The sequence below is a fragment of the Stegostoma tigrinum genome, chromosome 6 (assembly GCF_030684315.1).
Source record: "Stegostoma tigrinum isolate sSteTig4 chromosome 6, sSteTig4.hap1, whole genome shotgun sequence".
Taxonomy (NCBI): domain Eukaryota; kingdom Metazoa; phylum Chordata; class Chondrichthyes; order Orectolobiformes; family Stegostomatidae; genus Stegostoma; species Stegostoma tigrinum.
Window position 1 is genome coordinate 65,954,888 of NC_081359.1, and position 26,935 is coordinate 65,981,822.

Below are 26,935 nucleotides of genomic sequence, written 5' to 3' on the forward strand. Positions count from 1 at the left end.
TTTTTGTTTATTCAAGGAAAGCCTCATTAGGTTATGGGAGATATGATGTGTTAAAAGAAATGGATGTTTACATAATTCTCCCCTGTATGTGCTATACAAGGTAATCCTTTCATGCGGCCTACTTAGATTTCCCCTTTTTTGTGACCCACAGCTATCTTGGTTACAGGCTCAAAAGGATTTCTTTTATCTGTCTTTTTCTGTTCTGTTGGTAACAGCCAGAGCTCCCATGATCTTATTAAATTGTGCAAAAGGCTCAAGAAACCACATGCCTCATTGCTGCTCCTAACTCATGTTTGTAGTTAATTTGAGCTTTCAGCCTTCAGATTTTATTTTTGCTGGCATGGAGTACTTTTTTTTCTTAGTTTGCATATTCCCATCAAACATGTAGCAGAGATAGTTTAAAAACTGCCGATGCTGGAGTCAGAGATGACAGTGGAGCTGAAGGAACACAGCAGGCCAGGCAGCAGCAGAGGAGCAGGAAAGTTGACGTTTCAGGTCGGGACCCTTCAGGCATGTACAGCAGAATGTGATCTATCTGTGAAAATAGCTAACACATAAACTGAATTTTGTACAAACATACTACCAATGTTCAATGAATACGTTATGAACACGTGCCCTAACTTGTGCTTTTTATTTCGCTCCCTGTTTAAATTCTTTGTCTTTGTTTTCTCCTTTTACTTGTAGTGCCTAAAGCACAATTCCTGCCAATTATGCTGCCTTTTTTTACTATTTATTTTACATCAGTCACTTTCTCCAATGATGTTTAAAACGCCTTTCGAGCGTTTGCTGCAACTGTAAGGGAACCCATACAGAGCAGAAACAGGCCATTTAGTCCAGCGATTATGCACCAATCCTATAGAGCATTTTACTTTGGCTAACCCATCTAACCGTGCACATTCCTGTCGACACTGCAGGATCATTTTTAGCATGGCCAGTCCACCTAACCTGCACATCTTTGGACTGTGGAAGGAAACCCACGCAAACGCTGGGATAATGTGCAATCTCTACACCATCATCCAAGGCTGGTGATGAACCTGGGTTTCTGGTGCTGAGGCAGCACTACTAACCACTGTGCTGGTCCGGTGGGCATTTGACTCTAGGGATTAATCAATGAAGTAGGAACTGGTGGTACAGGTAGTTCTCCTATAACACGATCTCGCCACAGAAAATCATGTCAGAGGGAAATCGCTACACAATCACCGTACCTGTATAGCAGAAAGTTTGTGTTATCCAAATAGCATCCACTATTCATCAATCATGTTACAGCCAATTTGCTTTCACGAAATATCACAGCCACGTTAAAGAATTTTAGGTCTGCATGTCCTGCCGTATGGCTGTGGGGCGTGATGTAGGTGCTGGAGAGAGAATTTTGCATGTCTATGTATTATTTTAAAGTGAAATTATCGGCTTGTTCGTTTTTAACGTTCATTGGTTCTGATTTGTGTTGGGTTCAATGTAACTGCTGGTCGATTCAGGACAGTAGAGGAAGTCGAGTTTATACCGCGGTGTCGGTTTGGGTGCAGCTTTGACGCAGGAGTTGTCGCCTGGAGACGAGCCTTCCCTTTGACCCGGAAATTCCGGCTGCAGATTCAAACGGTTACCGCGGTGACGAAGGGCGGCAGTGATGGCGAGTAACGAGGATCTGGCACTGGAATCCATCGTCGAGCGTTTAAAACTTCGTTATTGCGCTGATACGGAGGTAGAGAGCAAGAACGGCGCCGTGGAACAGCTTGGGGACTCTGAGGATCAGGTGAGGAGTTTGCAGCCCACTCCAGATAATCTGGGTGGACACGCCGTTAAATCAAGGATCAGCGTGCCTTTTCTGATGAAGGGTCCCGACCCGAAATGTTAACTTTGCTGCTCCTCTCAAGTTAGGTGGCCTGCTGTGTTGTCTCAGCCTGCCTCTTAATATGCATTTTAAAGTAACCTACAATCTCAGCCAATAATGAGCATTCACCTTGCTGTTGAAGGATCGTGCTGTGTTTGGCGACTTCCATGTTTATATGAGAGTTATTGCAGGGGGTGGTGTGGAATAAAGGATGGTGGAGTGATGGAACTATCAATGGACCTGCAATCTAGAGGAGTGTACAAGTTTGTATGCATGGATTGAACCCCACTCTGGCAGCTGCTGACATTTAAATGCGGATCATGAATAAGTCTGAAATTAAAAATTAACATTAGTAGCCATGCAACAGTCTATTTTAAAGAAAAAAGCACAATCTAAATCTGTAGTAGATATAGAACAGCCTTGCATGAGAAGGCACATGAGGGGACTGGAATGCTAAATTGTATCTAGTTTAATGTCTGAATTTAGAGCATTAGTTATCACTTGGAAATATGGTATTGTTGTAATTGCAGACGTGAGTGAGGAAAGGCAGGACTGGCAGCTCGACATTCCAGGGTTTGAAAGTTTTGGGGAGGAGGAGGGAGATTGGTGGGGGCAATGTAAGGAAAGGTGGGGCATTGCTTTATTGATGGAGATAAATTACTGCACGAGTGAGGGAGAATGTTTTAGAAGGTTCTTGAAATTAGTCCATCTGCCTATAGCTTTAGAAATAAAATGGGGTAATCACTTTATTGGGAGGCCTGTAGTATAATCCCAGTAATCAGAGGGAGATGGTTATGTAGGCAAATTTACAGAAAGGTGAGAGTAATAGTGTTCTAGTTGCTAACATTAACTGGGATCACCTAATTTTGAAAGGTTTAGATTGGGTAAAATGTCGAAGAGCACCCAAGAGAGCTTTGTGTGCCAGGATGTAAATCATCCTACCAGAGATGGGGTATCTGTACATAGAGCTAGAGGACTTGGGTGAGGTCCTAAATGAATATTTCCCATTTGTATTCACAAGGAGAAAAACATTGTAGCTGGAGATTTTATTTGAGATAATTAGCATCTACAGCATGTTCAGATTGATAAGGAGATAATAGATGTTTAATGGCCTTCGAGGTGTGTAAGTGCCCAGCGGCAGATGTGATGTATTCGAGGCTGCTATGAGAGGCAAGGTAGGAGATTGCTGGGCCCTTGCAGAGATATTTAGTACTTCACTGGCTGCAGGTGACATGCTAGAAGGTTTGAGGCTAATGTGGTTCCTTCAAGAAGGACAGTGGGGATAGGCCAGGCAATTACAGATCATTTAATCTGATGTCAGCGAAGGGGAAGTTATCCAAAAAAAATTCCAAGGGACCAGATTAATCAATACTTAGGAGGGGATTGATCAGGAATAGATGGTATAGATTTGTTTGAAGGAGATGCTGACTGACTAATTTAGTTGAGTATTTGAGAAGGTAAATAAATGTATTGGTGAGGGTAGTGTAGTTGTTGTGGTTTACGTGGACTTCAGTGAGGCCATTGAGAAGGTCTACCAAATCTATGTCACTCATAATTTTGTATACCGCAGTCAGATCCTCCCTCAGATGTGGAGAGAACAAACCAAGTCCATGCAGTCACTCTTCATAACAGATTTTCCACCCCAGCCAACGTCCTGGTGAATCTCCTCAGCACCTACTCCCAGTACAGTCACGTCCTTTGATAGTGTGGTGAGCAGAATGGCATACAGTATTCCATCTGTAGCCTTAGCAATGTTTTAAAGAATTGTAACAAGATGTCCTTGCTCCTGAATTTATCCTTGGTTTCATGTTGCCTTTCTTCGTCTGTCCTATCAAAATGAATCACTTCATATGTCTCTGCATGAATTTCATCTGCCATTTAACCACTATCATGTCTGTTGTGAAATCTGCCATTGTGCTGCCACAGTTCACAATGCTTTTGAGCTCTGTTGTCTGCAGGTTTTGAGTTGCGTATTAGTGCTTAGTTCTTTTACAGATGCAGAATTTGCAGTCTAATTCATAAACATGCAAAAATGAGAGAGGCAAGATCATTTTAAAAGTGTGAGAAACATTGGAGCACAGAATTCCATTCAGCTCCCCTAGTCTGGTCCATCTTTCAGTTGGATTGTGACTAATACTTTCTTCATCTTACCATCCACGTTCAAGACAGAAATCGATATCTTTCTGAAAACTAAATACATTGCATTAAGGAATATGGATATAGTGCAAGAAGGTGTGATAGAGAATATGATGAGTTATGACTTAAAATGGCAGGACAGACTTAATGGGCTGAGTGTCCTACTCAGTCACATCAGCTTTTAGGAAAGAAAGTTCTAGGTTTCCGCCATCCTTTGTATTAATGTTAGTTGAAACATTGTGTTTTGAGTTCTGTTGTAGTTCGTCAAGTTTTTGTTGCAATTGACCAGATGAGAAGACTATAACACTGAGAGGTTGTGTTTTCTGATTTGAGGAAAATGAGTTGGGTAAAAATCACCAAGAAAAATTAAATAGATATTATCATAATCAGATGTGCCATTAAAAATGGCAGCTTGGTGGTTCAGTGGTTAGTTCTGCTGCCTCACAGCACCAGGGACCCAGGTTTACTCCCAGCCTCGGGCAACTGTTTGTGTGGAGTTTGCATGCGCTCCTGGTGTCTGGGTGGGTTTCCTCCCATAGTCCAAAGATGTGTAGGCTAGTTGGGTTAGTAGTGTAAAAGGTATTGGGTGGGATACTGTTTGAAGAGTAGGAGCAGACGTAATAGGTTCACCAGCTGCTTTCTGCCCTCTAGGCCAGGTATCCTATTCTCAGGGTGGCATGGTGGCTCAGTGGTTAGCACTGTGCTGTCTCACAACGTCAGGGTCCTAGGTTTGATTCCACCCTTGGGTGGCTGTTTGTGTGGAGTTTGCACATTCTCCCCGTGTCTGCATGGGTTTTCTCTGGGTGTTCCGGTTTTCTCCACAGTCCGAAGATGTACAGGCTAGGTGGGTTGACAGTGCTAATTTACCCTGTAGTGTTCAGGAATGAGTGGATTAGGTGAGTTATAGGGAGATGGGTCTGGGTGGGATGCTATGAGTGTTGGTCTGGACTTGTTGGGCCGAAAGGCCTGTTTCCACATTGTAGCAATTCCATGAACTATGAAACATAATAACAAAAGTGGTTATCATGTCATAGAAAATATTGATATTTACAAATATTAACATGCCATTGGTATTTCGCCTCAACTTTGTGTAGCTGGCAAGTTACTAAATGGATATTTATTGAAGCGCTAATTTAAAATATCATAATATAGCAATGCATCATAAGAATTAGCTCGGTTTATATTTTAAAGGAGAGTATATTGTCAATAGTCTTTTATTACTTGTCAAATTAATCTGGCACCATCTTGCGAGATACAGGTAATGTTGTATATATTTCCTCAATATTTAACTTTCCACATTTTGCAGTATTTAATTTAAAGATCACAGTTTCAAAATTTGTTTTATTTTAGGAGTCCACAGTAAGCTCTATCAAAATTAATTCAAAAATCAACTCACCTATCAAAGGTAAGATTAGGTGATTTTTTAAAATTCTTCTTGTTTGCCAGAATTAAATTAACTGTTGCACTAAATTTGTAAACTGGTGTAAAACTGCCTTTCCTCTGGCCAATATGTATGTATATGGGATGTATACCTTAAGCTTGGATGTCATTCAGTGATGCTTCACCAGAATTATATCAAGTTAAAGTTGAATCATTAGCCTGATTCCATCCCTGACCCCCAAGTTTAGAAAGTTGAGATGATCAACTTGAGTAATTTAAAATGATAAATCAATTCCATAGAGTGTAAATAAAGAAGTTATTTTCTCTGATGTGGAAATCCAGAATAAGGGAATGTTGTCTTAAAAGGGAATATTGCCTTTGGGAAAGGGATGGCCTAATGGTATTATTGCTAAACTATTAATCCAGAAACTATTGTTCAGGGAACCCAGGTTTGAATCCCACCCACTGCAGATGATGGAATTTGAATTACATAAAGAATATCCATAATTAAGAATCTACTGATGGGCATGAAGCTATTGTTGATTGTTGGTAAGATCCATCTAGCTCATGAATTTTCCTTCAGGAAAGGAAATCTGACACTCTCACCTGGTCTGACCCACATGCAACTCCAGATGCACAGCAATGTGGTTGGCTGTCATCTGTCCTCTGAAATGGTCTACAGGCCTCTCAGTTGTATCAATTACTATAAAGTCTCAACAAAGAAATGAAAACAGACAGACCACCCAGCATCAACTTAGGCACTGGAAAAGAAAACTGTAGAAACAGCCCTGTCGACCCTGCAAAATCATCCTTGCTAACATCTGGGGCCTCCTGCCAAAATTGTGAGAACTGTACCAGACGAGTCAAGCAGCCTGACGTGGTCTCACTAATGGAATCATACCTTACGAACAATGACCCAGACATCACCACCATCATCCCTGGATGTCGTCTTCCACCAGCAGGACAGATGCAGCAGGGGTGGCTGCACGGTGGTATATACTGTTGGGAGGAAGTTTCCCTAGGCTTTAACTCTCAAATTTGATTCCAAACCCCATGAAGTCTCATGGCTTCAGATTAAATAGGGGCAAAGAAACCTCTTGCTGACTACCATGTACTGTCCTCTGTTAGCTGATCAGTTAATTAATACTTACAGTACCAGACAAATTCCTACTCATGGTTATGACCAAGTCAAGAGGTGTGAATAGTCTGTTTTCTTTTCATAAAATATAGATGCTGGAAATCTGAAACAAAAGTAGAATCTATTGGAGAAACTCAATATTTCTCGTAGCATCTGTGGATAGAAAGCAGAGGTAACAATTCGATTCCAGTGATCCTTTGCTCTGTAGATGCTGCCAGACCTGCTGTGTTTTTGCAACAGTTTTCACTCCTGAGATTGATAGAACAGTCTGATTTTTTACAAAAATTGCTTTTCTTCAGTTTAGTATGTATTTGACCATATATAAAGCTACAAAAAAATGCTGTTCGGATTTGAGTTAACAAATGAAGAGTTTGTTTTACTTGATACAAGCAGATTAAGAAAAGAACAAGTTTGGTATGCCTCAAATATAAATTTAGTGATTGTAAACTTGTTAAGCAGCCCAATGAAGATGGCTGTTATAATTACATGACTTAGCAGTAACCTTCCAGAAGCTTCTTGGAATTCAATGATACCCAACTAATTAATGCCTCAAGTACCTCCTGATGAGCCATGAATGCTGACTCCGTGTTATGACCTGCGACAGAGATCGTTGTTGCCGAGAAGCAAGTGATTGCTGACACCGATAACTGAGCAACTATACATGCGCGTTCATTGGGGAGCGCGTGGTTCCAAGCACTGATGTCATCCCGTATGTTTTATGTGAGATATCATGTGCAAATCTATTAATGTGCATGTGCAGGGAAGTGTGCATGCGTTTGAAGTTGACTTCTCTGGTGGCGAGACAGATGCTGGATATGGAATGGGAGTGGTGGGCAATTCCCAGAGTGAGAAGCAAAGAGATGGAGAGCCCAGGAACTGAGGATGGGACAAGCAGAAACTGAGAGCCAGGGATGGGGAGGAGGAGGAGGCAACAAGGAGAGCCAGGGGTCCGTGAGGCCGCCTTCCCCCTATGTCTACCTTCCATGTTCTTCCCTGCCCCCTAAGCACCTGGAACCTGCTTTTAACCCCCATATTTCTCTCTCTCATGAAAATATATGCTTTATCTTCAAGGAATGAAAATTGAGCTCTCCTTCCTGAGCCATTTCTAAATAATGTAAACATTTTACATGAAAAACAAAAGAACTGTGGATGTTGTAAATCAGGAAGATATTAGGGATCATAAAAAATTTGCACTATTTCACATTCCTCCTTTACATTTGGCAAAGTTTTACCAACAGTTCTTTGCCCCCTCAAACATGGTGGTTTTGCATAAAAATTTAACACTTGACGCACACAAAGTTGACAGTGACAAACAGATGTCCTGGGCTGATATGATCCCTTCACCTGTGTTTCTCAATTGTAGAATTTGTACAGTGGAACGAACAAGTTTTTTCATAGCAAAGAACCAATGTTGCAAATTAAATCAAGGGCATGTTTTTTGAAGCAAATTAAATAAGCATGCCTTGTTACACATTACCTAAATATTACTTAGTACCCCAGATGCTGACTGTGGATGTGACCAGATCCATAAATAAGATCAGCTCTTTCAAGAAATGCCACAGGAATGGGTGTATTTGATATCATTTTTTGATGCATTCCAAAGTTGAAAGAAAATTTTATTTACTCTTTCTACAAAAATATATATTTTACTTCAGTCATGTCAACAGTGGTGTCGTTATTCAAATCTAATTTTTTTCCTTTATGAATGAATGGAGTAGTATTCTGTTTATGGTGCAAAATTGGTTGACGCACACCAATTGACCTTTTAAAATGTGAGTTGTCCTTGATGTCAAATTTGAACCAGCAACTTGCTACTTTTAAGCTTTTCATATAATGATTAGTTGCAACTTTTAGTGTTTGTGGTGTACAGTTGTCCATTCTGCATAATCCAAAGCTTGCTTTGTCTTGAATATTAGGTACTGTGGATATATTGTCAAGAAAGAAATGTTCTGTACCTACTATGAAGTCGCCTCTATCTGGCCTTACATACGCTTGGAAAAAGCAATATAACAGAATGTTATGTAACCGGTACAAAATAAATCCTGACTGTGCATGGTAAGGCTGGAGACATAAAAAAGTATCATTTACCTCGACCATAACTTTCAGCATCTTAATCTTTTTCAAAGAATGCAAATAATTAACAATAACTAACAATCTTAGCATTGTGAAATGAGGACAAATTGTAATTCAGTGTATACATTAAATTAAGTAAGGGTGACCACTTTTGAAAAGAAATAGAATATCTATTCTAATATTAATGTTAAGATACAGTCAATCCAGTTAGTGATTGCAGTTAAACAGGGGGAATGGATAAATTAAGTATTTAGAAATCAGTTGCAGTAATGTCATTTTGAGGCAAAATTTTAGAAATTATAATTTTAAAAAGGGTGCTGAACGTGTAAGATTCCATGAGTCAGTCAAAGGTTGTTGTGATTATTTAGACATGAGATTAACAACACAATCCCATATAAAATTTAAAAAAGATCTTTGCTGGAAATCTAAAATTAAATAGAAAGGGCAGGAAGTACTCAGCAGGTCAGGCATCATCCATGGAGAGATGAAATAGAAGCTAACAGGATTTTAATTGGAATGGACTTGAGGTCATGTATATTGGGAATTAGTCTAATAGAAGAACTACATAACAACATAACATCTGACAGAATAAAGTATGTATTGCTGAAAAGAGGCAATTTTTGTTGAAGCTTTTCATGTTGCATCCACCAGGATAATTTGAAAAAAAAAATACAAATTTAAGAGAAAAATCTTCATTTATGATTTAGCACAGGAGGGTGCTGATTGTTTGGCAAGTGAACTCATTGGTAGAAGCTTTCCCATGGAAAGTGCACTCATTAATGCCGATTGACAGTTAACTACGAAACCTTTTGTTTAAATTTTAAACCAGGCAGGCTGACTGTTGTTTGATCAGGGCATTGCCTTGAGAAATGAAATAGTGAAAGGTTGTCACCTTTATTTAAGTTGAGACAGTTGCGTTGAGTTTATATATTTTTTCTGTCTGCAAAGAACAGGGCCTTGTGTATTAGTGTATGTAGCTTTTGATGCATGTAAGTATACTGTGCTGCAATCCCTACTTATGGTCCAAATTGGTTGTTAATGTAATTCTTCACACTTCATGATTATCTAGTAAATGTTGTACAATTGCAACATCACTTCTAATGTTGATCGGAGATGCAAAGTTGTAAGCATTGGGGGAGGCAGTGACCTGGTGGTGGTATTGCTAGACTATTAATCTAGAGACCCAGGTAACATTCTGGGGACCCAGTTTTGAATCTCGCCGTGGCAGATGGTGGAATTTGAATTCAATAAAATATATGGAATTAAGAATCTACTGATGACTATGAATGTGTTGTCAATTGTCGGGAAAAACCCATCTGATCACTAATGTCCTTTAGGGAAGGAAACTGCCATCATTACCTGGTCTGGCCTACATGTGAGACCACATCCACAGCCAAACGTCATTTTGGCTTTTTGGCAGCATCCTGTCATTTGGCAAACACCACTTGGATTGCTATTATGAAGTAGCTGCATGAAACAGCTCATTTCACCTGTCATTCAAACTTTTGAGATACTTTACACTTCCAGGCTAATCTTAGATAAACTGGACATGAGGTACCATTCATGAGTTTGCATGATATGCAGCAAGAAATTAATAGATTTGCACAGTGATCAAATGGCTTGGGCTTATTTACAAAGTTGCTGATAATACCAATCTTGTAATGGAACAAAAGGAGTTCTAACATTTATGCTGACCAGCTGCAGGCTCAAAGTAGACAACAGTCGAAAACCCCCTGATCAGTTTCTCAACTAGGACATTGAAGAAAATGAATTCATAATAAAATTCCCAAGATGCTTTTACAGAAATTTACGCTGAGATGCTTTCCAATCTTTAGGCAAAAACAAAAATTTTAAAGACCCTCTTTAAAGAAGAAGTGGAAGGTGGAAATCCTGGAGATTATGGCCTAGGCGTCTGTGATAGAGTAATTAAAAGCAGGGATATTCACCTGGCCAGAATTAGAAGAGCATAGTTATTTTGGAAGATCTAAATGCGATTACAGAAATAGTCAGAGAGTGAGTAAGATGGGCGTGTTGTACATCTTCACATTTAGAAGAATGAGAGGTAACCTTATTGCAACATACAAAATTCTTAGGGGACTTGACAGACTGGATGCGGAAAGTTTGTTTCGCTTTGTTGGAGAGTCAAGGAGGGCATAATCTCAGAATAGGGGGCCACAAATTAAAGACAGAACGAGGAGGAATTTTCTTTTCTCTCAGAAGGTAGTGAATCTGTGGAATTCTTTACTGCAGAGGACTGTCGAGGGTGAGTCACTAAGTGTATTCAAGGCTGAGGTAGACAGATTTTTAATCAGTAGGGGAATCGGGCATAGGAATAAAGCGGGAAGGTCAAGTTGGGAATTATCTGGTCAGACGAGATCTCATTGAGTGGCGGATCAGACTTGACGGACTGAATAACCTACAGCAGATAAACTGTGATAAGGGCTGAGTTGGAGGTGGTGGAATTGTGCTCTTGACACTTGTGTAGATATGTAGTAGGAAGCTAATCACGGTGTTAGATATGACACGGGTTATGAACATTCTGATTTATCCTCAGGCAGTTGCCTGAGAGAAGGATGAAGGTTAGAGGTTTGAGCTTGTCATACACTGAAATTGGTGAAAAATGCTCAGAGGTTAGAGATGAACAAACAATAGGAGTTCATCTGCAACTGAGTGTGTTGTCTGTCATACCATTATGAAGGTCAACAGCATTTTGGATTTTGCCACTAGAAGCATGTTGTGTTGTCGTTGAAGCTTTGATAAAAGTTCACCTTGTAGTGCTTATGGAACAGTGAGGTTTTGAGTGCTCTACATTTAGTCATTCAGGTCATTGGTTGTGTAAAGCAAGAACCATTGGGATGATGGTAAGAAGTGGAAATTATAATTAGAAAGCAAACTCTAAGATATTGGATATTTAGCAAGTTGAGCAAAGAATAAAGGTTTAAATTATTCTGTGAAAAATAAAATTTTTAACAGATGAATGGGGAAAATGTTTTCTTTGATTTACAAGTCGGAATGAATGGATTGATCAATTTAAAATGATCACAAAGAGACAGAGTTTGGGAGTCATTGGGTTGTTGAAATATCAGAAGTATTGCTCCAAGAAAAACCTGTGGGAGGGACAGTGCTTTCAAGATAGAAATTGAGTAATATTTGAAGCAGAAGATGCTTTATGGCGAGAGCTCAGATTGGATTGATTTCAAATTGCTGTAACTAAGAGGCAGCACAGTAGATTATATGATCATCTTCTGTGCTTCTAAATGCCTCTGCTTTCAGCATTTCCCCTCCCAAAATCATGATAACATTTCTTTTGTCCTACCAATCCCACCACCCTCCATATTGATAGGAACATACTTACCCCACTTCTGCCAGTTGCAAACCGATGCCACCACCAAACCTAAATTCTCTCCTCCTCTCTTTTTAGCGTTCTGAAGGGTCATTGTTTCTGGAGCTGTCAAGTCCAGAGGCATGAAGAGTATTTCATTAGGTGGGATACTGATGTATCTTTTCACCGCCATCAGATCTCCATCAGAATTAAGAAGGCTGAAGCCACACCTCATCACCCCATTACCAATAAAGGCCCTTAAAATATCAATTAATGATGAGTGAAGGGCTTATTCCCATCAATTATTTCAGCTCCATGTGGGAGGAGAAAGAGTCACCTTATCCACTGCTTAACCAAGATGGACAGGTTGTCTTGACCTACACTAATCTGTACACGATTGAGTGACTGTACGTACAGCAAGGAGGTGACTGCTGAGACCCATCCCCAATCCAATCAACTTTTCCATTGTTGCTTCTCCCACCCGAGAGTTTGGGCATGTTGTACCAACATCAGTCATGTCTCCTGTTTGGCACTAAAGAGTTCTGAATCTGCAGCCTCTGAGTGATCAGCAGTTCTTGGTGGCCACAACTTTAAATACTGGGGTCCTGATACCAGATGAAAGCCACCAGCCAGGAGCCTGATTGGTGGTCCAGCAGGCTTTTGCATCTACCCACAGGGTTTCTGTGTCCTAGTCTTTCCCACTCTGGACTTCAAACAAAAATGGGAAGGTACCATCCGTGGTTGTGCTTATTGTTTTTTGCATTTCAGTTACTGAAGTTGGATGTGATTATGCAGTATTGAATCAAGCCAGATGATGGTGCTCTCCTCAAATGTCAGTACAGTAGTTTCGCACCAATGATTTCTCAATTATATTTGATTGGGTATTAGATTGTATTTACATGTTTGTTTGAGAATTTATTATTTAAACATAGGGGTGTTTATATATAAAGAAGGAAATACGTTTTTGGTATTGTTAATTGATTGTCCTGATTCAACTGCATTGGGACTCAGCCATAACAACTCGTTTCTGTCTTGCAAGCTTGATATCTATTTCCTGTGTTAATTTAAACTTCAAAAAAATGCCATAACTATTATAACTGACAACTGACCCTATCATTCATATTTCCTCTGCTTCTAATTATGGCCTCGTACTGTGCCATCTCATGTTTCATACATTGTTTTGAAGGGGCAAAGAATATGGGTGAACTGAAGAAGAGCATAGGAGAAATTTAGATTAAATGTCAACAGAAATGGAAAGATGCAAAGCAACATGGAGCATTAAGGACAAGAATGTGAGGAATGGAAGTGAGACAAAAATAGGGAGATATGAAGAGTGAAGGAAAATTTGAGATAACGAGGGCAGAAGGAGAGAAGAGCAGAGTGCCAGGGAGAATAATGGCAGGATAGATTGAAGAGATGCAGCAAGATATCGAAAAATTGACGGATTGGAGAAACTGATGGAGAAGATTGGGATCAAGAGATATAGAACAAGAAAGGGACAATAGCAAGTTTGGACATCGAGCAGTTTTCTGCCACCTCCGCCTCCACGCTTACTTCTCTAACCATGAGCCTAATCCTCCCTCCACTGACCCCTTCACCCGCCTCCAACGCAAGTCCTCCTCCTGGACACCACCCCGAGGCCTTCTACCCTCCCTTGACCTCTTCATCTCCAACTGCCGTCGAGATATCAATCGCCTCAACCTCTCCACCCCTCTCATCCACTCCAGCCTCTCCCCTGCAGACCTCCACTCCCTCCACTCCAACCTCACTATCAAACCCGCAGACAAGGGAGGCGCAGTTGGAGCATGGCGCACTGACCTCTACATTGCTGAGGCCAGATGCCAACTCTCTGCCTCCTAATGCTGCCTAGATCACGATCCCACCCCCAAACACCAAACCATCATCTCCCAAACCATTCACAACCCCATCAGCTCAGGTGACCTCCCACCCACAGCCTGCAACCTCATTGTTCCCCAACCCTGTGCCGCCCGGTTCTATCTCTTCCCAAAATCCTCAAACCCACCTGCCCTTGTTGACCCTTTGTCTCTGCCAGCTCCTGCCCCACCTGTCTAGACTCCATTTTCTCCCCCTTGGTCCAGGAACTCTATACCTACGTCTGTGACAGCACCACGCCGTCCACCTCCTCCAGAATTTCCAATTCCCCCGTCCCCAACACCTCATTTTCACCGTGGACGTCCAGTCCCTATACGCCTGCACTCCCCATGCAGATGGCCTAAAGGCCCTCCACTTCTTCCTGTCCCTCAGACCCGACCAGTCCCCCTCCATTGACACCCTCATCCGCCTGGCCGAACTCATCCTCACCCTCAACAACTTCTCTTTCAATTCGTCCCACTTCCTACAGACAAAAGGCGTGGCCATGGGTACCCGCATGGGCCTAAGCTATGCCTGCCTCTTTGTAGGTTACGTGGAACAGTCCTACTTCCGCACCTACACTGGCCCTAAACCCCACCTCTTCCTCCTTTACATTGACTGTATTGGTGCTGCTTCATGCTCTCATGAGGAGCTCGAACAGTTCACTCACTTCACCAACACCTTCCACCACAACCTCAAGTTCACCTGGACCATCTCCAACACATCTCTCACCTTCCTGGACCCTTCTGTCTCCATCTCCAGCAACCACCTAAAAACCGATGTCCATTTCAAGCCCACCAACTCCCGCAGTGACCAAGAATACACCTCGTCCCACCGACCTTACTTCAAAAATTCCATCCCCTATTCCCAATTCCTTTGCGTCTGCCGCATGTGCTCCCAGGATGAGGCATTCCACTCCCGCACATCCCAGATGTCCGCATTCTTCAAGGACCACAACTCTTCTCCCCCCCCCCCGCCCACCGCAGTGGTCGAGAACGCCCTTGACCGTGTCTCCCGCCACACATGCCTCACACCCCGCCCCCACAATAACCGCCCTAATAGAATCCCCCTCGTTCTCACATACCACCCGCCAACCTCCGGATCCAACACATCATCCTCTGACACTTCCGTCATCTACAATCCGACCCCGCCACCATTTTTCCATCCCCACCTTGTCTGCCTTCCAGAGAGACCACTTTGTCCGGGACTCCCTTGTCTGCTCCACGCTCCCTTCCAGCCCCACCAAACCCAACACTTACCCCTGCAACCGCAGGAAGTGCTACATCTGCCCCCACACCACCTCCCTCACCCCCAATCCAGGCCCCAAGATGACTTTCCACATCAAGCAGATGTTCACCTGCACATCTGACAATGTGGTATAATGCTTCCGCTGTACTCGTTGTGGCTACTCTACATTGGGGAAATCAAGCAGAGGCTTGGGGACCGCTTTACAGAACACCTACACTTGGTTCGCAATAAACAACTGCGCCTCCCAGTTACAAACCATTTTAACTCCCCCCTCCCATTCCTTAGACAACATCTCCATCCTGGGCCTTCTGCAGTGCCATAATTATGCTACCCGAAGTTTGCAGGAACAGCAACTCATATTCCACTTGGGCATCCTGCAGCCCAATGGTATCAGTGTGGATTTCACAAGTTTCAAAATCTCCCCTCCCCCACTGCATCCCAAAAGCAGCCCAGCTCATCCCTAGATAATAAAATGTGAGGCTGGATGAACACAGCAGGCCAAGCAGCATCTCAGGAGCACAAAAGCTGACGTTTCGGGCCTAGACCCTTCATCAGAGAGGGGGATGGGGGGAGGGAACTGGAATAAATAGGGAGAGAGGGGGAGGCGGACCGAAGATGGAGAGTAAAGAAGATAGGTGGAGAGGGTGTAGGTGGGGAGGTAGGGAGGGGATAGGTCAGTCCAGGGAAGACGGACAGGTCAAGGAGGTGGGATGAGGTTAGTAGGTAGCTGGGGGTGCGGCTTGGGGTGGGAGGAAGGGATGGGTGAGAGGAAGAACCGGTTAGGGAGGCAGAGACAGGTTGGACTGGTTTTGGGATGCAGTGGGTGGGGGGGAAGAGCTGGGCTGGTTGTGTGGTGCAGTGGGGGGAGGGGATGAACTGGGCTGGTTTAGGGATGCCGTGGGGAATACACCTCCTCCCACCCACCCTCCTGCAAAAATTCCATCCCCTATTCCCAATTCCTCCGCCTCCGCCGCATCTGCTCCCACGATAAGACATTCCACTCCCGCACATCCCAGATGTCCAAGTTCTTTAAGGACCGCAACTTTCCCCCCACGGTGATTGAGAACGCCCTTGACCGCGTCTCCCGCATCTCCCGCGACACATCCCTCACACCCCGCCCCCGCCACAACCGCCCCAAGAGGATCCCCCTCGTTCTCACACACCACCCTACCAACCTCCGGATACAACGCATTATCCTCCGACACTTCCGCCATTTACAATCCGACCCCACCACCCAAGACATTTTTCCATCCCCTCCCCTGTCTGCTTTCCGGAGAGACCACTCTCTCCGTGACTCCCTTGTTCGCTCCACAGTGCCCTCCAACCCCACCACACCCGGCACCTTCCCCTGCAACCGCAGGAAATGCTACACTTGTCCCCACACCTCCTCCCTCACCCCCATCCCAGGCCCCAAGATGACATTCCACATTAAGCAGAGGTTCACCTGCACATCTGCCAATGTGGTATACTGCATCCACTGTACCCGGTGCGGCTTCCTCTACATTGGGGAAACCAAGCGGAGGCTTGGGGACCGCTTTGCAGAACACCTCCGCTCAGTTCGCAACAAACAACTGCACGTCCCAGTCGCAAACCATTTCCACTCCCCCTCCCATTCTCTTGATGACATGTCCATCATGGGCCTCCTGCACTGCCACAATGATGCCACCCGAAGGTTGCAGGAACAGCAACTCATATTCCGCCTGGGAACCCTGCAGCCATATGGTATCAATGTGGACTTCACCAGTTTCAAAATCTCCCCTTCCCCCACTGCATCCCTAAACCAGCCCAGTTCATCCCCTCCCCCCACTGCACCACACAACCAGCCCAGCTCTTCCCCCCCCACCCACTGCATCCCAAAACCAGTCCAACCTGTCTCTGCCTCCCTAACCGGTTCTTCCTCTCACCCATCCCTTCCTCCCACCCCAAGCCGCACCCCCAGCTACCTACTAACCTCATCCCACCTCCTTGACCTGTCCGTCTTCCCTGGACTGACCTATCCCCTCCCTACCTCCCCACCTACACCCTCTCCACCTATCTTCTTTACTCTCCATCTTCGGTCCGCCTCCCCCTCTCTCCCTATTTATTCCAGTTCCCTCCCCCCATCCCCCTCTCTGATGAAGGGTCTAGGCCCGAAACGTCAGCTTTTGTGCTCCTGAGATGCTGCTTGGCCTGCTGTGTTCATCCAGCCTCACATTTTATTATCTTGGAATCTCCAGCATCTGCAGTTCCCATTATCCCAGCTCATCCCTAGCTTGTTCTTCCTCTCACCTATCCCTTCCTCCCACCTCAAGCCTCACCCCCATTTCCTACCTACTAACTTCATCCCGCCCCCCCTTGACCTGTCCGTCCTCCCTCAACTGACCTATCTCCTCCCTACCTCCCCACCTACATTCACCTTTACTTAAGCCTCTTAGACTTGTCAATTTCCTCTCCATCTAACTTCTCTATCCATCTTTGATCCGCCTCCCCGCTCTCCCTATTTATTTCAGAACCCTCTTCCCCACCCCATTTCTGATGAAGGGTCTAGGCCCGAAACGTCAGCTTTTGTGCTCCTAAGATGCTGCTTGGCCTGCGGTGTTCATCCAGCTCCACACTTTGTTATCACAATAACAAGTGGTTTTATTACGCAAAATCTGTTTTTCAGTTGTGAATGCAGGTAGTAATGAAGTTGGATTTTCAATTTTCCTTAAAAGTAAAATACTGAAGTTGATTTTTAAGATGAACTTTGCATAACTGGGAAATGGTGAGCACATTAAAGAACAGATTGTTATCCCCAGAAAAATACGTTGTATAGCTAAGTGGATTGGGGATGTGTGCTTCATTTGCCAGCCTGTTGAAAGGCAATTAACAGTTTTTGAGAGGAGGCATGGAAAATCTTTAATACTTGGAGGAAATGATGTTGCTGTAGGGAACCAGTGTAGTACGACTCAGACTGCCGTATAAGAGGAGGAAGGCTCAAGAATCACTTTATGAATAGACAAGCAGTAGCCAGTGAAATGTGAGATAATAAAGTGTGAAGCTGGATGAACACAGCAGGCCAAGCAGCATCTCAGGAGCACAAAAGCTGATGTTTCGGGCCTGGACCCTTCATCAGAGATCTGATGAAGGGTCTAGGCTCAACGTCAGCTTTTGTGCTCCTGAGATGCTGCTTGGCCTGCTGTGTTCATCCAGCTTCACACTTTATTATCTTGGATTCTGCAGCATCTGCAGTTCCCATTATCTCTGAGCCAGTGAAATGTGATCTGTGAATGCTGGAATAGCTGTGGAGTGGAGACTGAGACTACAGGGATTACAGGGACAGTGTGTTGGATTTCCTGGGACCCTTTACGTGTAACTGACTTTAAGCATGGTGGTTCTGGATATGGGGATTTGCTATTGCAAATTAGAGTTGATTAGCAATGAGGAACAGCCTGAATGGGACATATGCGTATCCTGGGGGTGAGGTGAGACAAATGTGAGGAACAAGAAACTGGGAGACAGCAAAAGTAAAAATCTTCACTGTAGCATATACCAACAAACATTAAGCTTCTGAGATGTGGCTGAGCAATTTCATGGCGATTGGCACCTGCACTGTGTTCCCTCATTGAGGATCACCTCAGGTCTCATAAATGGCATTGGCATACACCACCAGTAGCTGTAAACAGCAAAGTAACTCTGACACAAAAACAGAGGTTGCTGGAAAAGATTAGCAGGTCTGGCAGCATCTGTGGAGAAAATATCAGAGTTACAGTTTCAGGTCCAGTGACCCTTCCTCAGAACGCAAGTAAGTTGAGTTTGCAGAACACAAAGTAACTCTGACTATCTACACATCCAGGTCATTCCATTGATTGGTGGGTGACTAAATAGTATTTCTAAAGTGGATGGTCATCATTGCACAAGGCAATTCAGCAATACTTCATTCTGGAAGGCAGCATATTACCAGTTCCAAACAGGGCAACATGGATAGAGGGGCATTGGGATTTGCCTCCATTGCTGGATTAAGGTGCAACTGATTATACCAATATGGCCATCAGGGCAGATTCCTCAGCTGAAATGGATTTCACTCTTTCAATGTCATTCTGGTCCAGGGGCAGTGAGATGGTTCTGTGTGGATGCTCTGAGGGTTGGTGTATGATTTTTTTTCAGGCAAGATTAGGCACAGAGCCATGCAGTTAGAATGACTCCTTCATTCTTGGGGAATTGCAGTTGTCACAGGTATGGGACCCAGAAGAGTTTATGGATGGCTATCAGGGAATGAGGAATCACCACTTCAGATGTACTGCTATCTGCTTTGCATGACCCAGGAAGGGAGCATAGAGGTTCCGTGACCAATGTGGTCAGACTTCAGAAGATGCAATTCCGGTGCCTTGAGCAGTTAGGTGGTGCCTTAAAAAACCCTCCCTCAAAGTGCTTTCTTATTGTGCTAGTCTGCTATGCTCTTCATGACATGTGGACCTTGAAGTGGTGATATGTAGGAGCTGCATAGAAGCTCCTGAGAAGAAGAAGGAAGAAGAGGCTGAGGCAATGGAGGTTGGTATCTATGCATTGCAAGACATTCCATGGATCTGGATCAGCAGTCAAAGTTTTGATCAAGACGACAAGATGGGAAACTCAGGCAGTTCTAATTTAGGCATCTCACTCTGGAATGCACCTTGCATTCATCCCATGAAACCCAGTTTCATCTAAGTGACACAGCATGCCCATAATGCACACAACACTGAACACTTCCATTCTGCATTGAACGATAAACGAGTCACCACTAGTCACATATATACCCTGAACACACGACTTTGCATCATTCTTCCACTTTATTTTCCTTGATGTATTGACAAATGTATACAACATTTTTTTATCATTATTATTTAACTTAAATATAACGTATTGCAAAAGTTTACATTTTGGTTTATATGATTTAAAGTATAAATTTTGGCTTCAGAATTAATTTTTAATAGTTAATGAATGGAAACATCTGATTAAGATTAGCATCCCTGAAATAAATTAAGTTCAAACAAGCTTAGAGTTGGCTACTGTTAAAAATGTAACTTGTGTTGGCCTGGTAAGTTCACATTTGATGTCAAAAATGCTGATTGGCTGAAAGAAAACAAAGAATATGAATAATTGTATCTTTGTCTGATTGGCAGGATGTAATGAATGAAGTCCCCAGTGGTCTATGTTGGAACCTCAACTTTTTATAATTCAGATCAATTGCTTAAACGAGGGGGGAGAAGGCCTGGTGGCTAAATTCACAGATGTTGCAAAAATAGGTTGGGACAGAATGTTCTTATGTCAGACATAAAATGTCAAAATGACTTAACGAGTTTGTAGATGGATATAGATTGGAGTACTTTGTGAGAAACTATGAAGTTGCTCTTGATGACCTTTTGTTTCATATGAGTCTTCTCTACAGTTTAACAAAGTTTTGACTGATCTGATTGTAGCCACAACTGTATTCTGACCTACCATATGTCCTTTGACTTCCTTCTTGGAACAAAATTAATCTAATTCTGCATTTTAAATATTCAATGACCCTGCCTCCAACTTTGGAGAAGAGCGTTCCAAAGACTGTCAACCTTCTGAGAAAAAATAATCTACACATCTCAGACATAAATGGATGACCCATTATTTTTGAACAGTGCCATCTAGTTCTAATCTCTCCACAAGGGGAGGCATCCTTTCAGCAACCATCCTGTCACATTCCCTCAGGATCTTCTATTTTTCATTGCGGTCACACCTCATTCTTCTAAATCCCAAAAGATACGGGAAGAACCAATCCAACATTTCTGCATAAGTCACCCATACCAGGTATTAGTTTGTGAACTTTTTTTTTCACTGGCTGTAATACGTTTACATCCTTCCTTAACTGAGGAGGAGACCAAAACTGTACACAATACACCAGATTTAGTCTCACAAATGCATTGTATAGCTGCAGCAAAACATCCCTATTTTTATATCTCATTCCATTTGCCATCCTAATTGCTTGCAGTTCCTGCGTACTAACTTTCTGGGATTCATTTACCAGAATACTTAAATTCCTCTATACCTCTGAATTCTGCAGTCTCTGGATGGGAGTCTAATAACACCTATTGCTCATCTGTTTTACCACAATGTATAAAGGGAATGTGTTAACAGATGGTCTTTGTATGAAGAAGTAAAACACAAATATTATTGTCTGATAGCTGAAGTCTTTGGGTCACAATCAGAGCAGTATATTGATGTGTTTGTGGTTATAGTTAGGCTAGACCAGGTCACAAATGTAACAACCAAGTTGGAATCAAATATCCTCAGTGTAGGCCATGTCTATCAGACAGGCTTCTGAAAATAATATTCTGAAGTCATTGTACATGATTCCTAGATAAGGGCAGAAATGCTATTTTTGTATTTTGCAGTGCTATTAATATACTCTTAATTCAACCTGTAATTATAGACTTGAGTGACAAGTGTTGCTCATAACAACCAACAAAGTTTGATTCAAGTAAGTGGTAAGTGGTGAGTTTGAGACCTTCATGGCAAATTGGAATTGGTGAGTTCCAGAATATCAGGCAGAGTAGTTGAATACAATTACCATCTCGCAGCTTTGTGGCATGAATGCTATCTATTTATTTGAGGGCATTACTGATTTCCTTGGCAAATATAACTTCACAACGTAGTTTCAAAGGTAACAATTTGCAGTATATTTTTAAATTCCTTTTATGTAGTAAAATGTACTGAGGTTTTTCAGGGAATAATATGCAACAAGTTAGATACAGAGCTGTGTTGGTGATATTAGGGCTGATGGCTTAAAGCTTGATCAGCTGTTTATTTTTTAAGGATCAACTGTCTTAAGGGTAAGCACCGTCTTCCACAGAATCACAGAGGCAGAAGGAAGCCATTTGATCCATTGTGTCTACCAGGCTTGTTAAATAAGCATCATTAAATTGCAGTGTCAATCTCCTGCTTTATCCATATACCCATGCACAATATTTTTATCCAAATAATCATCCAGTGCCCTCTTAAATGCCTCCATTTTATGAAGGAAAGGCCAGATCTTCAGACCTAGGCAGCTGATGGCTTGGTCACCAATGGTGGAATAAATTAAATTGATCTTGCTTAAGAAGCCAGAATTATTTCAGCATAGACATCTAGTAGGGTTTTGAGGCTAAAAGAAATTACAAAAGATAGAGGCAATGTTATAGAGGGGTTTGAAGTTGAGTTTCAGTTTCTAAATCAAGGTACTGTTTGACCAGGAGTCGAAGTAGGCTATTGATTACTATCACTGTTTGTTGTTTTATATATCTTATTGTAATGGCACAGTTTTGTTTAGGTTATCAACGTGGGCTTAATTCCATTCTGCCCAGAAGAAGCAGCATCCAGGATCTGAGGAGATGAATCTGGTAACTGATAAAACAGGAAGAGTGTTGGGGACAGATGTCAGAAAACCAGAAAGTTGAGCATATGATTATCAGGTCATGTTGAAATATATTCAATCAGAATCTGAACATGACATGATTTTCTTCTGGCAGTTACTAACTGTAGAAGATGCTCAAATTGCTCACTGAAAGCACAATTCAGAACAATTTAAATAATTTATTGCCGTCAATGACTTAATTGCAAACAATTTCTAACACCCTTCTAAACAGGTCTGATGATGTCCTTAGCATAAACATGCCTGTTCTTTGCTCTTTGCTTTCTTACAGTGACTTAGAACAATGCGGCATTGTTCGGATGGTGGAGATTTCAGAAGTTTTTTTAGATTCAGTAGTTTCCCAATGTTATTTGTTGTTTTTGTAGAGCTAGTTAGTGTTGGACATTAAAATAATACCCCCTTGGTTGTCATTTGCTGCAAACAGGAATTTTATGGTCAGAGCTCAAAGCATTGACAGGAAAACACAGTTGTTGAGAGCTCCAGCAGCAGTTCCCGGAGATCTTATGCAGACAGCAGCATATATTAGACAAATTATCTTAATTTATATATTGAATTAGTGATGTCTACGAGAGCTAATCAGTTTCTTTATTCAATGACAAAAGCAACCTATCCACTTGGAAGAAATTGGAATAAGTTCTTTTGAAAAAGTTGTGTAGCTATTTATGTTTGTTTGCAGTAGCTTTTGATAAATTTAATGTTATTGGTTTCGTATTATGCTGGATTTTCATTGGATTAGACTCTTTTTCTTTAGATGAACTCTTATACATTTGGTCAAATAACATAATCAACAATAATAGATGGTCATTATTTGTTGCCCGACCCAAATTGGTTCTTTTGTAGTGTGATGCTGTGGATGTAACTCTGGAATTCTAAGAATGTAATTTTGATTATGTTACCTTTATGACATGTGCCATTATGATATTATGTCAGAACATATGGTGTGAACCTTCCAAACCACCTTAACGGTTTATAGTTACTTTTTTAAGTGTAGGCAAAGCAACATTAATTTTCTTTCCAGTGACTTTTGAACATGGATGTAAATCAGTTCTTGTATACCTAAGTGATACTGTAATTAGATGCACATCTGGCTTTCATGCTTGCGTTATTTCAATAAAAGGTTGGTTAAATATTATAACTTGTATTTTAAACAGCCTATAACTTCGTTAAACTTACAGGGTTAATGATGGTTATGACGATGCTTATAGCTCAGATCAAGTGTTGGAAGGATACTTCAGTGAGGAAGAGCCCACATTGCATGCAAGACAAGGTACTGGAACACTGTTTTTCACAGAAACTGGTTAGTACTGATGAGACTTGAACTTGTTTTACATTGATGTCTGTCATAATGCTTTGTTTTTGTTCAGTTCTTGGTTTGGCAGGATGATGGGAACAATATGTTCTCAAAGGGCATAAAGGAAAATGGCATACAAACAAACAAGTTGCCGTAATTTTTTTCCTCTGTATGGTCAAACAATTTTTGTGGTGTACTCAATCTTTAACTCAGTTTCTACTGATTGCCAATGTCATGTTATGGGTCGGTGTGACTCTAGCCTTGATATTGAGCCAGTCTCTCAACATGGGTGTGCCCTGTAAGAAGAAGATTGAACAGTTTTGCCAAGCTTCTGCGCCCATGAAGAAAATATGTATTTCAAGTCTGTAGATTAAAAACATGTTATATCTCATAAGGTTGTTAAATTGTAAAGAATGTTGAGAAGCTGCTGTAGATTCCTCTCTGTATCTGCTCTTATTAAATTCAGCCACTAAATTTGTGTGAATTTCATTGAACCTGGTGACATAAAAATAAATTTCAATGCAGTAGTCTTTGTTAGTACAGGGTACAAACTTTTAAAAAAGACAAAGCATGATCATACTGCTGGATATTTCTTTTTCTGTTTGAAGGAGAGGATCTGTAGCAATCAATAGGGCAAGACCGTCTGGTCAGCCAGCAGAGACGGCGATGACTATGGTGTAATTTGCATGCTAACCATTGTATGTTGCAGTCTTTTCACCTTTGCTGACTGCAGCAGGGATTTAGTAACTGACAGTGTTGGGATACCAAGTGATGAGGGTGATTCCAGTGAATCCACATTCGTCTTTTCTCACTAAATGAAGACATGTTCTGTTTTTAAAATGGAGCCGTCTTTTCAGACAACAGGACAACCTTCCCTCTCCAATGATGCTCGTTTCTTCTGTAACCCCGAGTTTTTCCTCACCTTCCAAAAATACACAACTTCCTCAACTCCTTGGCAAAACTCATCCCATCCCCAGAGATAGTAAGAACTGCCAATGCTGGAGTCTGAGATAACACAGTGTGGAGCTGGAGGAACAAAGCAGGCCAGGTAGCATCAGAAGAGCAGGAAAGCTGACATTTTGGGTCGGGGCCCTTCTTCAGAAATGGGGGTGGAGAAGGGGGCTCTGAAATAAATAGAGTTGGGGGGATGGTGAAAGCAAGTAGGTAGTGGAGCAAATAGGTGGGAGAGAAGATGGACTGGTCAAGGAGGCGGGGATAGAGCTGGTAAAGGTGAGTGTAGATAGGCAGTAGTGGCGATTGGTCAGTGAGGTGGGAGGAGCGGATAGGTGAGAGAGAAGATGGACAGGTCACTGAGACGGCCATGAGAGGGGTAGCTGGTCTTGGGATGAGGTTGGGGGTGGTGAGATTTTGCAGCTAGTAAAGTCCACATTGAGATTCAAGGAAAGAGTGAGAGGTATCAGAGATGGCCCAGTGAACTTGAGGTTGAGTGGAAAGTGTTAGTAAAGTTGATGAACTGTTCAAGCTCCTCGTGGGCGCACAAGGCGATGCCGATGCAGTCATTGATGTAACAGAGGAAGAGGTTGGGGATAGTGCCAGTGTAACTGCGGAAGAGGGACTCTTCCACGTATCCTACAAAAAAGCAGGTGTAGCTTTGGCCCATGCAGGTACCCATAGCCACCTCCTTAGTCTGTAGCAAGTGGAAGGAGTTGAAGGAGTTGTTGTTAAGGGTAAGGACGAGTTCAGTTTTGAGCAGATAAGGTGTCGGTGGAGGGGGACTGGTTGGGCCTGTGGGAGAGGAAGAAGCAGATTGCTTTTAGGTTATCGGCATGAGGAATGCAAGTGTACAGTGTATGAGAGCACCTCCCAGTCATGAACCACTTCAACTCCCCCTCCCACTCCCTGGACGACATGTCCATCCTGGGCCTCCTCCAGTGTCACAGTGAACCCTCCCGGAAACTGGACGAACAGCATCTCATATTCTCCCTTGGAAGTCTACAACCCAGTGACCTCAATGCAGACCTTACTAGCTTCAAAATCTCCCCACACCCTGAACTCATTCCAAGACCAGCGCCTACCCCACCCCCCCTGCCAAATCCTGCCCTCCTTGACTTGTCTGTCTTCTTTCCCACCTATCCGCTCCATTATCTACCTGCTATCACCGCCTGCCCCCTCTCTATTTATTTCTGAGTCCCCTTCCCCTCCTCCATTTCTGAAGAAGAGTCCTGATCTGAAACATCAATTTTCCTGCTCCTCTGATGCTGCCTGGCCTGCTGTGTTCCTCCAGCTCCACACTGTGTCTTCCCATCCTCTGATCTGCCATTCCCCACAATAATAGCCATCCTTTAATACTCTAGTCCCTTTCTCATTCTAGAAATGTTAATTCACACGCTTAACCATGCCCACCCTTCACCATTCTCACAGTCCCAACGGTAGTAGATTCGCCAACTTTAGGTACATTTAAGTCGTCATTGGATAAGCATATGGACGTACATGGAATAGTGTAGGTTAGATGGGCTTCAGATCGGTATGACAGGTCAGCACAACATCGAGGGCCGAAGGGCCTGTACTGTGCTGTAATGTTCTATGTTCTATGTAAAGCTGAGTCTTCCGGTACAGGACAGGAGCAAGCTGCTGTCAATCATCTGAAATGGAAAATCTACATTGTTTCATGCCTGTATGAGTGAGAGTTAGCATCAGTGGACAGTAGCACTCAGCTTGGCACAATATGCAGCATATTTATACATTCTTTTCTTTCATTGGAGCCAGGATCTCTTGAGCTGTCCACTGGTACTGAACTCCAAAAAGATGTCAGTCCAGGCTGTCTTTTTCTGTAGGGATAGCCTCTTTTTGGTGTCTTTTGGAAACAGTCAACCCCTTCTTTCCTGGTCAGCCCACAGGATGACCTCGGGGAAAGTAACTCTCTAGTTTGGAGCCACTTTTTCGATGATCTCAGACATTTCCAGGGGTTGCAGGAAATTGACCAATACAGGTTGAGTTATGTGCCTGGCTCACAGAGTGAAGTTCTATTGGGATGTCTTTTAAATATGGCCCCTGGAGGTTGGAACGTGTCAGCTTCCAGCGGGAATCAGACCTTTCTGCCCATCTCCTTGTAAAATTGGCACTCTAATAGCACATACATGTGGAACAACCTGAGAAGAGGATAATGATGCAAGAATAACCCGATCTGCCCTGAATACCTACTAGTTAGGTTGGCATGGTGGCTCAGAAGTTAGCACTGCTGCCTCGCGGTGCCAGGGACTTGGGTTCAGTTCCAACCTTGTACAAACCTGTGGAATTTGAACGTT

At 42.8% G+C, this 26,935-nt stretch overlaps 1 protein-coding gene across 2 annotated transcripts in view; it reads left to right on the top strand.

The window, feature by feature from the left end:
* The first annotated feature begins 1,597 nt into the window (after positions 1-1,597).
* LOC125453083 (coiled-coil domain-containing protein 138-like) overlaps positions 1,598-26,935 on the top strand; it is a 93,168-nt gene continuing 67,830 nt past the window's right edge. The window contains exons 1-4 of one of the 2 annotated variants that reach the window (XM_048532176.2): positions 1,598-1,750; positions 5,315-5,369; positions 8,399-8,537; positions 23,554-23,675. In XM_048532176.2, the coding sequence (XP_048388133.1) occupies positions 1,625-1,750; positions 5,315-5,369; positions 8,399-8,537; positions 23,554-23,675 (442 nt within the window). In that variant the 5' untranslated portion in view covers positions 1,598-1,624. The remainder of the gene's footprint in view (positions 1,751-5,314; positions 5,370-8,398; positions 8,538-23,553; positions 23,676-26,935) is intronic. The other variant, XM_048532177.2, reaches the window with a different exon arrangement.